Genomic DNA, 15,454 nt, shown 5'->3' on the forward strand with positions numbered 1-15,454 from the left:
TCTACTCAGTTGGAGGGCAAGAAAACACATGGGTAGGACTTTTTTAATGTCCTTAAATGACCAAAGAGCTGAGGAAGGGAAGATTGGGGTCAATCAGGTTCCCTTTTAGGAAAAATTAATTCGTATTCCAAGGAAATAGGAGCCCTGGTCCTATCACAATGATCCATAAGGCAGAAGAACTAAGACTAAGTCTCCTCCTGAGACTTTTACTAAATGTGAGGTGCTAGGCTACTTGGTCTCAGCTTCAGTTTCTTCATCTATAAAATATTTGTGATACCTCACAGGATTTTTTGTAATGTTGAAATGAGACAATCTATTCAAAGTGCCTTGCATATTTTTAAGTGCTATAGAAATATCTGTTGCTATTATTAAAGTGTATTTTTTCACCGGCTTTATCTAGTTCCTTTGTACAATTCAAAATGAGAGATTATATAGTTCATTTGCTTGCCTCATTTATTTAAGTACCTAATTGCTAAGGCAAAATGTCTTCTAAATTCTGAAAAAGAGAATTTTGACTCACAATTACATGCTGATCAAAAACTGTTCTTCCCTCAATTTATTAAGACATAGAATGCTTTCTTCCTTAACCTTTTTTCCTGTCCCTGAATCAAGCAATATCTTTTATTTTAAGAAGAAAATTATTCGAAGGTGAAAATCCTTATTTCCCAACATCAAGACTGAAATATTATCATGTCCTACAATATTAATGTTTCCCTTTAAATCACCTTTGAATGTTGATAATGATTTTACATTCATGGTATTCCTCTATACCCAAATAGAAAAGGATATAAATTTTGCTAATCAATTTTATAACTTTAATCAATGCCTATTAAATTCCTATTCCAAGGCCATATTCAGTTGGCCTTAAAAGTTTTTCCCACAGAATTCTGGAGGGTCTTAAAGCCAAGTGGGAAAGGTTTCAGGTTTAGGCCTGGTGTCTATAAATGCAAGACATGTCTAGCTAAGTGGAAAGTTCATCACTAGAAGGTTAGCTACCCCCACCCTACCACTGGACCTGCTTCTCCCTTCAGTGAAGAGGTCAAGAGGAATGTTTCCCTAGTGTCGGCAAGTATACTTGCTCTCTACCTTCTATACATATGCTTATCTAACTCAGTTTGCCCCATTGTTTTTATCCCTTTATTTGTTCCTCACTCACATTTTACACTGATATGTCAAAATAGGTAATGGTCCCTAGATGTGCCATGTCCCCTCCTGATTTAACTATCCTAAGGAAGCCATGACTTTGTACACTATCTCACCCTCCTAACATATCCCCTTAACCTCTCAGTCATTAGCACAGTGAAATCACACTGACGATAGACCTTGAGACATACACATTGTACAATGGTCCATTTGCTTCTCCTTAAGCCCATGATCCTGCCAATCCACTAGGAACTATTTTATAATCTTCATGAATTAAGAATATTCTGGATGATTTTGTTTTTGGAGTAGTATTCAGGATTGAGACTGGACCATCTTATTAAGAACCTGTGTATTATACAAGGTAGCTATAGAATAAAATTGTTAATCCTACCTGATAACTAATTGTTGTTGGGATTCCATACCTGAGAGATAACATCAATTTCTTGGGAGATCTGATTCTGATGAGGATATTATGGAAGGGTGGCCAGAGCTGGTCCTTGATACCCATTTTCCCTGAGGGCAGGATGGTGGTCATCCCCCTGCCTTTTTGGCCACCATAACAGCTTGTAAAGTATTTACAAAAGTCAACCAAAGTCATATCTAATCCACAACCCCACAATTTAATTGCTGGTAGCAGGAATCCAGTAAACAGAAGAACTAAAGGTGGAAACCATTGTTCACAAATTTCTAGGTTTTGAAAACTCAATAGTTAGGGCAAAATGAAGCGTAAAGTAGGATAACCTATTTTTATTCTCAGCCCATAAGACTAATGGAAGGTCACAAATATACAAACTGGGGACTTGGGGAGTTAATATGACATGGAAGACTATGGAGCCAGGGAATGTCTTTCATGAATAGACCTGAGAGAAAACTATGGTACCAAAAAAAAAAAGAAAAAAAAAAGAAAATAACACTGGTCACCAGATAGGTGACTAAATGTAGCATTTATCCCAGTCAAGAATGAAGAGGAATCAGCAGGGCTCATCACACCCAGGACACTCTCCCTCCCATTTCCATGTCATTACTCTGGATGTCCCAATACCTAGAATTCATTTCTTCTTCACTTCCATCTCTTGGAGTCCCTAGTTCTCTTCAAGAGAAACCCTTCCTGATTCATCCTCTCCTCCGGCTAGCAACATCCTCTCCCAACCTACAATTATTCATTTTTATAAATATTATATAGAAATCTAGATATCCTTTATATATAATATATGCTATATGCAAGATTATATATATATATATAATATAGTAAATATATAGCCTATATTTATAAATTATATACACTTATTTATGTTCACTTTGTCTCCCTAGACCAAATTCAAGCTCTGTGAGGACAGGGATTGTTTCACTTTTGTCTTTCTTCTTCCAGCATTTAGTACAGAGACTGACACATAGCAATACTTAATGCTTGTTGATTGAAGGATTGACTCAGTCTTTAGTTCCTTGTACTCCTAGATTCTTGTAACTCTCACTTTACTGAACATTTCCCCCCCTTGTTGGGGGAATTAGATCCAAAAGATTGGGTCCCCTGGTCACCTCTTCTTTCGAAGGAATCACTTAAACAGCAGGTCAGGAATAATTGAGGTATCCTGTTTTCAGCAACTGTCCAGATAACTGAAGTCATTGCTCTCTATTGCTTCAGTCAAGAAACATCTGTTAGGCAACTATTATGTGAGAGGTGCTATACTTAACACTGAGTTACCTATCATTTGTTTTGGGGGTGTTTTTTTTTTTCAGTTCACAGGCTTTTTATTGGATGAAAAATTTCAAAGATTAAGTACAATTTTAAAACACTAAATGCAACTTACATTTTTATAAAGGTTGCTTTTTATTTTTAAAGAAAGATTTGGGGGTGGAGCCAAGATGGCGACAAGAAAGGATCGTGTCTTAGGCACTCTCTCATAAAACTCATAAGCTAAGGACTCCAACTAAATTTTCAAGAGACAGAACCCACAGAGGAACCCAATGAGGAAGTTCTCCTACTCAAGGTAACCTGGAAAAGAGCAGAAAGGCTCTGTTCCCCGGGTCGGAGGGGCAGCCCACCAGAGGGGCACCTTTCAGGCGAAAGAGCTTCAGCCTCCTGTAGGCAGCCCCAGGGCACTGGGAGCTGCAGCTCACAGCAGCGGGGGAGTTTCCTGAGCTACACCCCAGGGAACACCAAGCACAGATTGGGGGAATAGCTGGGGGACCTCTACCAGAATGAGCACATGGAGCCCAGCCCTCAGGGCACACAGAGAGCAGCATGGCCAGCACAGGCCAGATCCAGTTAACAGATGCAGGCGGAGCCGGTAAGCAGGAGCCCCCAGGGCATGAGCCCATTGAACCTAAGGAGGGGAGTAAAGAGAAAGAGAGACTGCAGAGCTCTGCCCTCTGCCCCTGGAACAGGACTCTGGGGCTATGACCACATTCAGATCCTGATCGCAGTCTAGGCCCCCCCATAGAACAGCAGGGCCCCCCCACCTCAGCCTGTAGCAGAGGGGGATGCATGTGGTCATTCACAGACCAGGAGGGAGGACAGAGCCTCACATACTGAGACCCTTGTGGGAGTGTCCCAAAAGCTCAGGAAGCACCCCAAAAACAGGCTCAGGCTGGGAAAATGAGCAAGCAGAGAAAAAAGAGGAACACCATTGAGAAATATTTTGCAAATGAGGCCAAGAAGGATCAAAATACTCAGTCTGAAGATGAGGAAGCAAGAGCTCCTGCATCTAAAAACTCCAAGAAAAACAGAAATTGGGATCAGGCTATGACAGAGCTCAAAAAAGACTTTGAAAAACAAATGATGGAGTTAGAAGAAAAACTGGGAAAAGAAATGAGAGAAATGCAGGAAAAACATGAAAATAAAGTCAGCAGCCTAGTCAAGAAAATCCAAAAAAATGCTGAAGAAAATAGCATGCTAAAAACCAGCTTAGGTCAAATGGATAAAACAGTTCAAAAAGTTATTGAGGAGAAGAATGCTTTAAAAAAGCAAAATTGGCCAGATGGAAAAAGAAATAAGAAAACTCTCTGAGGAGAACAAATACTTCAGACAAAGAATAGAATTCAGGAGATTGATGAATTTACCAGAAATCAGGAATCAATACTTCAAAACCAAAAAAATGAAAAATTAGAAGAAAATGTGCAATATCTCATTGAAAAAACAACTGATAGTGAAAAAACAACTGATATGGAAAACAGACTTAGGAAAGATAATTTAAAAATTATTGGAATACCTGAAAATCATGATCAGGAAAAGAGCCTTGACATCATTTTCAAAGAATTACTACAGGAAAATTGCCCTGATATTCTAGAAGCAGAGGGCAAAATAGAAATGGAGAGAATCCACCTATCCCCCCGAGAAAGAGATCCCAAAAAATCAACCCCTAGGAATATTATAGCCAAGTTCCAGAACTCCCAAGTCAAAGAGAAAATATTACAAGCAGCCAGAAGGACACAGTTCAAATATCGTGGAGCTGCAGTCAGGATCACACAGGACTTAGCAGCAACTACATTGGAAGCTCATAGGCCTTGGAATATAATATACTGAAAGGCAAAAGAGCTTAGAATGCAGCCAAGAATCAACTACCCAGCAAAGCTGAATGTCCTCTTCCGGGGAAAAAGATGTACTTCCAATGAACCAGGGGAATTTCAAATGTTCCTGTTGGAATGGCCAGAGCTGAACAGAAGGTTTGATCTTCAGATACAGGACTCAGGTGAAGCATAGAGATTGGAGGAGAAGGGGAAAATATGAGGGACTTAATGAGGATGAACTGAATGTATTCCTGCATAGAAAAATGACATTGATAATACTCATATGAACCTTCTCAGTTAATAGAGCAGGTAGAGGGAGCTTTTATAGTTGAAGCACAGGAAAAAGCTGAATTCAAAGACAAAATATGGTGTAAAAATGGAGTCAATAGGAAAAAAAAGGGAAATGTAATGGGAGAAAGAAAAAGGAGAGGGGGAATTAGCCGAGATATTTCATATAATAAGATTTTTCTTTATTACAATGAGCTATTGCAATGATATGAAAGGGGGGAAGGCAAGGAGGAATGAGGGAACCTTTGCTCTCATCAGAGGTGGCTAGGAGAGGAAACAGCATATATACTCAATGGGGTATAGGCATCTGGAGTAAGAAGGGGGGCAGGGGAAGGGGTGGGATGTGAATGAAGGAGGAGAGGATGGACCATGGGGGGGAGAGTGGTCAGATATAACACATTTTCTTTTTTATTTCTTGCAAGGGGCTGGGATTGGATGGCCTGTCCGGGACCATAGGGCCAGGTGGATGCCAGACCTAAGGGGTGGTATGGGGGCTCAGGGCCTCTTGGCCCCAGAGCTGGGGATCTGTCTGCTGTGCCACTCAGCTACCCTACAGCAGAGTCAGAGTGAAAGCAGAGAGAAAATATAGTACATGGTAGTGGAAAAATAAGAAAGGAGGGAGTTACGATCAGCAATGGCAACGGTGGAAAAATATGAAAGTCACTTTTGCAATGGACTTTCCATAAAGAATGTGATCCACCCATGACATAGTTGTTGGTGTTGGAACAAAGACTCAAGCACATTTTTTTTTATTATTATTATTATTTGGAGGGGGGCTGCAGGGCAAATGGGGCTGGGTGGCTTGCCTGGGGCCGCATAGCAGAGTGATCATTGGGTGTCTGAGGCCAGATTTGGACCCAGGTGCTCCTGGCTCAAGGGCCAATACTCTGTCTCCCACCTAGCCACCCCTACTATTATTACTATTTTATTTTATTTTGGGTCTTCTTTTTTCTTTTTTTTTTTGGTTTTTGCAGGGCAGTGGGGTTGGGGTGGCTTGCATGTCACATGGCTGGGTGTCTGTTTGGTGTACGGGGCTGGATGTGTGCTTGGGTGCTTGTGGCTCCAGGGCTGGTGCTCCATCCATTGCACCACCTGGCCATACCTACAATTATTATTATTATTTTTTAATTTTAATTTTTTTCTCTCCCCTTTACTTTATCGCTCAAGCAAGTCTATATTTATGGGGTAGGGGGTATTTCATTTACTCTTAAACAAGAATGTTTTATTAATGTAAAAAAATTTATACAAAATAAGAATAAATATTAAATTTAATTTAAAAAAATAAAAAGCATTTAAAAAAGTCAAATGGGGGGAGGAGATCCTGAATCTTGGAATTGTTTAGCATGACAAGTTTCATCTAAAGTTCAAAATGATTAGCACTCATTAAAAATGCAATTTAATGTCATTATAATATAAGAAAGGTGAAATTCAGAAGTCAGTACTACATAAACTGAAACAATGTTTAAAAGTGAAATAGTTACTGCAAGCCAAAATAGAACAATATTATTTTATGAGCAAGGCCTCAGTTTTAATACAACTTAATTTATAATTCATTTATGAACAAAGAAAAAGAAAAAGAAAACTTTCAATGCATGAAAAAAAATACCCTCTATTCTCAACTTTAACCTTTAGCCAACATATGTATTGAAATTTTGGCAACTCATTAGTTTTGTTATAGTGATTGTGAGTGAACCATAAGACTATTTTTCTAAAGCAAAAGACACAATAGATAGTTATCATTTGTATAACACTTTAAAGTTTGCAAGCATTTTACTTTTACTTCATTCAGTCTTTGCAATAACCCAGGTAAGTGCTAGCTATTATTTCTTCCATTTTACAGTAAAGAAAACTGAGACAAAGACTGAGACAACTGAGACAAAGTAACCTGCCAAGTCTCATTATCTAGCAAGAGTCTGAGGCAAGATTTGAACTCAAGAAGAATCTTTTTGACTCCAGACCAGGTGCTCTACTCACTGAACCAAATATGTGTCATTATAGCCTTGCAGTGTCCAAGGGAAAATTAGCTCAGAGTCTAATTTGTGACTTGTGACTTGTGATCTTCTCAAAGGAAGAATAAAAAGGTATTTAACACACAGTATAAATCAGGTATTAGATAAGTATTTATTCCCTATACACAAAAGATATTCTTAACACAAAAGATTCTCACAAACCACATTGATAGAAACTCAAACAAGCAACAATAAAAATTCTTATTGGACTCTACTAGGAGTTTGTTAGTGTTCTGGGCCTAAAGTCAGGAATCCTGAGTTCAAATCCAGCCTTAGACACTTATTTTGTGTCCCTAGGCAAATATGCCTTAACCTCTGTCTGCCTCAGTTTTCTCATCTGCAAGATGAAAATAATAGTTTACTTACCTCCCTACCTACCTATACTTACCTCCTAAGTTTGTTGTGAAAATCCAATCAGATAAAATTTGTAAAGCACTTTCCTTTTCAATCTAAAAATACTAGATGTCATTATTATTAAAGTAATCAAAATGTAAAGCATTTGCTATGATTGCTGAATAGACATTTTACCCTTTGCCTGGATTCTTCACTGCCCTTTCTCCCCACACTTGCCTTCAAAATAGACAACTCCAAGAAACTAGGCCAGAGATTATAGGCCCCTTCCCTGGTCAGTGATCATCTTTACCATGAGACCTGGAGAAGTTGCCAGGGACCCCTTCTGAAGAGCAACCAAGCAACAGCTAGGTCCCCAGCATGATGGGACCTTTCAAACTCACAAAGTCCATCTCAAGGTCAATGATTGACTACTTACATCAGATCAAGAAACATAAAGCAAAAAAGGCAGCCAGAGGTCATGTAAAGGAGACCCTTTGATCCAGTTACTACATGGGACCAATCGGGCAGAAAAGGGGGACTCTCCTTCCTCTATCCTCACAGAAAGTTCCAGAGTTTACATGATGCCACCTTCTGGGTTGAAGGGAGATAAGACTTGAATCATTCTTTTTAAAAAAAAACTTTTTTTAAAAAATTCTAAGCTCAATAACAAAAGGGTGAGGTGAGAAAAGCATTCCTATACAAACAGTAAAACACACCAAAAAGCATAGGAAACCATTCATCTTCATTTTATACTGCTTACTTTATTTTAAGCATATAATGGAAACAATGTTGCTTTAAAAACTGAACTGTTTGTGTATGCTTCATTTTGAATTTCCTTCTATTCTATTATATGCATTTTTAAAAACTCTCTTTAATGCCTCTCTTCTTTTTTTATATCATTATTGCTATTCCTCCTTGACCCTCCAATTAAACAAGAAAAAGTAAGGGGAGGAAGAATCCCTTGTAACAAGCATAGTAAAGTAAAATGAATCCAGACAGTTGGCCATGTCCAAAAACATGTCTCTGGACCTTGTATCTACCATTCTCTGTCAGGATGAGCAACATCCTGAGACCCAGAGACATAGTAAGTCATTGCTTTGATCATAGTTCTTGTCTTTTAAAAGATTTTTTTCCTTTATAGTGTTGTTCTTGTATAAATTGTTCCCCTGGTTCTACTCACCATACTCCATATAAATTTATATTACACAGGATATTCTGAAATTCTCTTTCATTATTTCTTACATAGCAATTATATTCCATTACATTCATATGCCATATCTTGTTCATCTATTCCCCAATTGTCTAAGAAGCAATTTAAGGGAGAGTTACTCATTTTTAAATGGTTCATTGGGTCAGAGTCTCTTCCTGTTCAATGGCTAATAAGGGGATTGCTTTATCATCCTCAGAATGCCCAAGTCCTTCAGCTCTGAGTCACAAATACCCATCTGGAAGCAAGCAAGGATTAACAAGGGGGTGCATGACACACAAAACATTAAGATACCTAATTTAATGTTGCTTTCCCTTATGCTTTACAAACATCAAAATCTTCCCCAAAGCCTTAAAAAGTGCCTTGAACCTGTCATCCTTTCAAATAATTGTCTTATTATCTCTTCTCCCTTTGAGAGTCAAACTCCTAGGAAAAAAGTCGTCTAACATTCATTGTCTCTATTTTCTCATCTGACATTGTCTTCTCAGTCTCTTGAAATCTGACTTCCATCTCTACCATTTGACTGAAATTTCTCACTTCAAGACCAACAATTTCTTAATTACTCTACCTACTGGAATTTTTTTTCATTTCTCTTCCCACTTGACCTCTGTAGCTTTAGACATTCTGCTACCTTCTCTTTCTGGGGTACACGCTCCTCTCTTAACCTCTAGGAGTACTGTACACTCCTGGATCTTCTCCTGCCAATCTAATGGCTTCTCAGTCTCTTTTTCTTTTCTTTTTTTCTTTTTAAAATTTATTTTTTTTTTAGTTTTTCCACATTCACCCATTTGTGAATTTTTAAGTTACACATTTTTCTTTCACCCTCCCTTCCTTTCCCACTCCCCTCGCCAGCAAACAGTTTGGTTAAGTTGTCCATGTACATCTGTATTTAACATATTTACATATTAATCATTTTGTGTAAGAGGAATTGGGACTAAGGGAAAAGGGAAAAAAAACATGATAAAAAAGGAAAAACATAAGAGAAGTTTTAAAAAAAGTGAACATAATATACATTCAGATTCTGTGGTATGATTCCCCCCTTCTTGTGACTAGCAGCTCCTCAATCTCTTAACTCTAACTCTAATCCACCTCCTACCTCCTTAACATAAGCATCCACCAACACTTTGTCCTTTGTCTCTCTTCTCATACTATTAATTTTCCCTCAGAGAGAGCTCATCATCTTTGGTGGATTCAGTTATCTCTAAATTGATGATTTCCAAATCTGTATAACCAGCCATTATCTCTCCCCCAACCTCAAGTGCTATGTCACCAGTTACTTATTCATCTTCTCCACCTGGGTTTTCCTTCAACATTTCATATTCAACTTATTAAAACCAAAACTTATTATCTTCCCTCCAACTCCCACACCCTACAAATTTCTTTTAAAGACTGCATCATGCTTCCAGTCCCTCATGTTAACCATTCTGGAATTGTCCTTGACTCTTTTTCTGTTCCTCATTCCCCCTTTCCAATGAGTTACCAAGTCATGTTACTCTTTTCCTTCCCAGTGCCTCTCACATTCACCCTTCTCTCTCTACTTAATCACCCCAGTCTGTGCCTCTCATTTTTGCCATATTCTCTTAATTGGCTTCCCTGTCTCCAATTGCTCTCCTCTTCAGTCTATCCACTGATTTAGCTACCAGATTTAATCTAAACATATTATTTATCTCATCAAAAAATCTCCAGGGGCTCCTTATTGATGCAAGGTTAAAATACATACTCCTCAGTCTGGCATTTAAAAGTCTTCTGAAATCAGATTCCAAACTACCTTTCCAGATGTATTTCACATTACTCTTCTTTGTGTACTTTATGTACTAGCCAACTGACCCAATAGCTGTTCCCTGAACTTGGCATTCCCTATGATGTCTCAGTGCCTCTCTTGGGCTGCCTACTTCACCACTGCCACCCCCTCCCAATGTTCCTGCCTATCCTCAGTTCTAACACTTAGAATCCTTAACTTATTTCAAAGTTTATATCAGGTATCACTTCTTAGGCAAAGTCTTTGCTGGTGGCCCAAATTGTTGGTGTTTTCTCCTTCATATTACACTATAATTACAGTTGTCTGGGTAGAAGTTGTGTCTCCTTGGTAGTTCTTGCCAAAACATGACACCGTGACTGACACATAGAATAATTTTAAAAAAAAATTAAATTGAATCTCCTTTGCATGTTTATAGAGATTATTAAGGATACATTTTAGTGCCCATTGAATCATCAATTAGGAAGGGATTTTTGAGACCATTTAAATCCACTCTCTCTAATTTCATAGAGAGGAAACTGAGTCCCAGAATTTAAATGACTTACCCGAGTAAACTGGGGACTTTCACTGAAACTCTTGGAATGAAGGCTCTTCAAATCAGAGAAATTTTAAAATGAGGAGGAAAATGATGGTGAAACTTGGTCACTTTTCCCTACACAATTAAATTCCTTAATTTGGTGTTGAATGGTTCTCCCAATGAATGATTACATGCACACTAGATAGAGGAAAAGGAAGCACAAGCAACAGACTTTACAATGTAAATTTATTTAAGAATATTCTATAGAACAAGTAAGGTCCTCAGAAGACCTAAAGATAAGATAAGGATGCTACAATTCTCCAAATCTTCAACCTAATTAGGGTGATGGTTTGGCAGTTCCAAAGATGCTTCCTAGATTTCCTTTTTTGAACAGGTAAATATGTTAAGGAGATTCCTACTTTTTTTGAGGAGGGAGTTCCTGAGCAGTGATTGGCGGAAAGTTATATATTTATTTGCTATTTTTATTTTCAGACCTAAGCTTTAGGATTTTTTAGCATAGTAATTGATAGAGGAAAATAAGAATATGAAAATGGAATGTTTCATATTTATTTAAGATTAGCTAACAAGGGAGAACCTAAACAATATTCTATACTAATTGCTGGGGATACAAATATAAGCAAGCAGAGCAACCCCTGACCTCAATGAGCCTCCATTCTAATGGAGTGGGGAGGGAATGCAGGTAGCAGCCTGGTTGGTAATGATCAGAAAGTGATCTCATTTCACACAAGATAAAGTAAAAGTTAACTATAATATTCTAGGGTCTCGGAGAAAAAGCTTGAACTGCTGTGGTAGGAAAAGGAAGAAGTTATCCAGAGTATAGGTGGCATAAAAAATTTTCTTTTTTCTTCTTTTTCCTTTTTCTTTCTTCTTTCCTTCCCTGTTTTCTTCTTTCTATCTTTACTTCCCTCTGTGTCCTCCTTTCCTATCTTTTCTTTCTTCCTTTCCTTCTTTTTCTCCTTCCCTTCCTTTGCTCTTCTCTTCTTCTTTCTTCCTTCCATGTCACTTTCATTCCTAGCAAAATTCTAGAATGCATTATTAAAGTGATAATTACTAGATGGGGAAATGCTATAAAAGTAGTATACTTAGATTTTAGCAAAATATTTTAAAAGTTCAATAGTACTATGTTTTTTCTGGATTCCATTATTTGGGAAAGACTTAGACAAACTAGAGCACATGCAGAAAAATTGACCAAGATGGTAAAAGACCCAGAGACTATGCCATATTGTGATTGGAAGAAATTGGGGAAAGGAAACACTTAGATCAGACAAGATACCTATCTTCAACTACTTGAAGAGTCCTCCTGTGGAAGAGGTTTAAGTTTGTTTTACTTTATACCAGAGAGCAGAATCAGAGAGGTATGAAGGAAGAAGCACAGGGAATAGGAAGTTCCACAGATCATTAACCTTTTGTTTTGAAGGGAAGTTGTAGAGGGACAAATTTAGGTTTGAAATAAAGAAAAGTTTTCAATTTAGAGTGGAATGGGTTATTGTTTGTTCTTAATTTCTTGAAGAGGACCATGATATTAGGAAGGTGATGCCATGACTTGTAGGTGATTTGGTTCGCAACTGCTTCACAAAAGAGTGGGTTTCTCACCTCAGAGATCTTCAAGCTAAGGTGGGATGATCATTGGTCAGGAATATTTTAAAGGGTGCTGATGAATTAGATAGGTTCTGCGGTCTTTTCAAACTTTGAGATGCTGTGACACCATGAAATAGAATTCAGCTTAGAAGTAGACTTGCCATCAAATATGTCCAAAAACTTTATTGTAAAATATTATTTCTACTAGTCACTTAATGGGTCACATAACATTTAATAGCCTGTTTCCAATGGGCTAGTGTGTGTAAATATTAATGATCTATGTGTAATTTCTAAAGACGTGGGAGCACAAGGCCAAGTGTCTTATCATACATAGGGTACCTAAGCCAAAGTTCCATACCCTTGTGGCCAACCTTTAGATGCCCAAGCATCTCCTTACTTAGCTAGGCAAGTCCTCGGGCAATACATTGTTCATTACTGGGCTCATACTGGAAGCCTTCACCTTTCCTCCATGGTAGAACCTGATGGACTTTGTGCTCATGGGGTAAAGTCTGAGAACCCAGTACTACTGCTGATGATAGATTAAGCAGCTGGGAAAGAAACAAAAGTTTCTATTCATCATAAAAGCCAGTCTTTAGCAATACCTAAAGGGAGCTCTATGGATAAAATCTTTGCTATGTATGGATTTTCTTTTGAGTGTCACTCAACTCATTCTATCTTTGATTTTTTAAAAAATGTTTTTTAATAGAGCAATGACCAGTCCTGGGAATGTCCGTACCAGTGTTTGTGCAAAGAAATGGCACTCAACTCTGTGGTTAGGTGGGATATCTGGGAAAAATCTCCCTGAAGTGAACACTGAAATGAAAAATCCTATTCATCCTTTCAAGTGGGAAAGGACAATTAGAAAGTCAATGGGACGGACACTAAGAAAGAACCAAGTGTGGAAAGAGGCAAGGAGAGCCCAGGCTGGTCAGAGTCTATACAGATGTCAGTTCCTCTCTTTTCCCTTAGCTTCTCTCCTTCCCCTTCCTTTTCTCTAACCCTAACCCTTTTCTCCTCCCCACCCCAATCCCTCCTTGCCCTAGTCTCCCTCTTCTCTACTTTCTTTTCTCATTCTGTTTCTTCACTTAATTTCCCCTTTCTGTCCCTCTCCTTCCCTGACACCACCCTCCTGCTGCTTCATTCATTTCCCATGTCTGTCTGATCTCCCTTTTCCTTCGGTCCCTTTCCCATGCTCTCCTGCTTCCCAGAATCCGCCTGCCCCCTTCCCTTTCCCGCTCTATGCCCCCCTGGTCTCTGGCTCCCATCCTTCCTCTGGCCTCCATCCTGCCTCTGGCCCCCATTCTGTCTCTGGGCTCCTCCTGGGGTCCATCCAGACCCGCCCTGCCCGCCCACCCCGCCCCAGCGCCTCCCAACCGGTGAAAAGAAAGTCATAGCCAAGGGGGCTGCAACCGGCTTCGGTCCCTCCCCCAGCGCCTGGCCAGGGGCAGCCCCGAGCATAAACAGCCCCGTTAGATGCTGAGCCCGGCAGAGCGCCCGTCTGGCCGGCCCTAGACGTGCCACCGCGGAGCTTCTGTCTCCTCGACGAGCGGGGCTGAACTGTACAGAGGACAGGACTGGCCGGACAGGGCTGAGCCCAGTTCTGAGCATCGTCCACCTGAGCTGCTCCAAGACACACACACACACACACACACACACAGCACCACCACTACCACCACCACCACCAACAGCAACAACAACCACTGGGCTGCTGTGCCCTCTACTCTCCTCCCTAGCCCAAAAATAAGAAAAGGGCACTATGTTGAACACATGCAAAGCTGTCTTTGTCTTCCTGCACATCTTCCTCCAGTCCTGGCCAGGCCTTGGAGCCCAGACTGCACCTCAAGGTAAGGAAACTCCGGCATAGTTCCGGAGTTGGGGCTGGGCTGAGAACTTGCCACTGAATTTGGAGTGGGCTCTGCCCCACAGACAGATCTAAAATCAAATCACTCGATGCTAAAGCTTGCCAGGGGTGACTAATTGAAGTCGGCAACATTTCTCTTATTCCTCTTAATTCCTGATTCCCCATCTCTTCCATCTATCTCCCCTAAACCAGAGCTAAGAAGAGGCTATCAGCAGCAATAATCATGTCATCAAAATTATATCTAAGATCACTAAGGTTCTGTCCATCTCTAAAATTCTGTCTCAAAACAGGACTATGAAATAATCAGACATTGCTGAAATGGGAAGGTGTTGGGAGTAGGGGAAGGAATACCAAGTTTGAGGGGGATCATAAAAACACCTGACATTTTCCTCAAAAATTTTCTCTAAAAAATTAGTCTGCAAAACATCCTTATTTGTTCTGGTGGAAAGCAGTTTTTCCTCCTCAGAATGAAGTCTGAGTGTTCCTGACTTCCCCTACCCCCTAGCCTTGCTAGCACAACCTCTTGGCCACTCTTATGAATAAAGTTTGCAGCTCTTCTGAAATGTGGCATGCCCTGAAAAATCCTCTCCCGTATGGCTATGTCTATGAACCCCTCCAAAATGTCCTTTCCTCTCTTATTTCTCTACTGCTGGCTTCTCTGTCTCCTCCCCTGGGCCAGCAACGTGAATCTTGGGGCTTACCTGAGATTTGAGAGGAGCTAGGTAGTTATTGGTCCTCTTTTCCCTTCATAGGAACTCTGAAAAGTCAGATATCAAACCCTTTTGTTAGATAGGTATGAAGCAGGGGAAGAGCTCTTTAAGAAAATTAATATAAAGCTCAAAAAAGATAAAATTAAGTAGGAAGAGCTAATAGCAAATGTATGCTATCCAGCCATGGCCCTCAGCTGTTTGAATTTGGTGCCAAACTTAAATCATTACTGTACTGGGAAAATAAAACAGAAAGAAAAAACCCAGAATACCACAATTCTTTTAGGGGAAGTGTCTTTATTCATCAGAAGGCCTTAGGCTATCAATATTTCCAAAACAGAGTCAATAACATCTATATTCAGAGTTCTTAAGCCTTCCAATAACACTTTGGTACTCCTGTGTCATCCATTTAAATGCAAGGTTTCGGCAAATTGCCCTACGCCATTCCAGCCTAGCTACCAGAAGTTGTGGTTTAAGGGTGCCCTGCCTTAGTGTTTGGAAAACCTATTCAAAATGCTCCGCAACTT

At 39.6% G+C, this 15,454-nt stretch overlaps 1 protein-coding gene across 1 annotated transcript in view; it reads left to right on the top strand.

Moving 5' to 3' along the window:
- Positions 1-13,829: 13,829 nt before the first annotated feature.
- Positions 13,830-15,454, top strand: part of THBS4 (thrombospondin 4) — a 57,075-nt gene continuing 55,450 nt past the window's right edge. Inside the window, exon 1 of the mRNA XM_074200104.1 lies at positions 13,830-14,203. Coding sequence (XP_074056205.1) covers positions 14,116-14,203 — 88 coding nt within the window. The 5' untranslated portion in view covers positions 13,830-14,115. The remainder of the gene's footprint in view (positions 14,204-15,454) is intronic.

The sequence above is a fragment of the Macrotis lagotis genome, chromosome X, assembly GCF_037893015.1.
Source record: "Macrotis lagotis isolate mMagLag1 chromosome X, bilby.v1.9.chrom.fasta, whole genome shotgun sequence".
Taxonomy (NCBI): domain Eukaryota; kingdom Metazoa; phylum Chordata; class Mammalia; order Peramelemorphia; family Peramelidae; genus Macrotis; species Macrotis lagotis.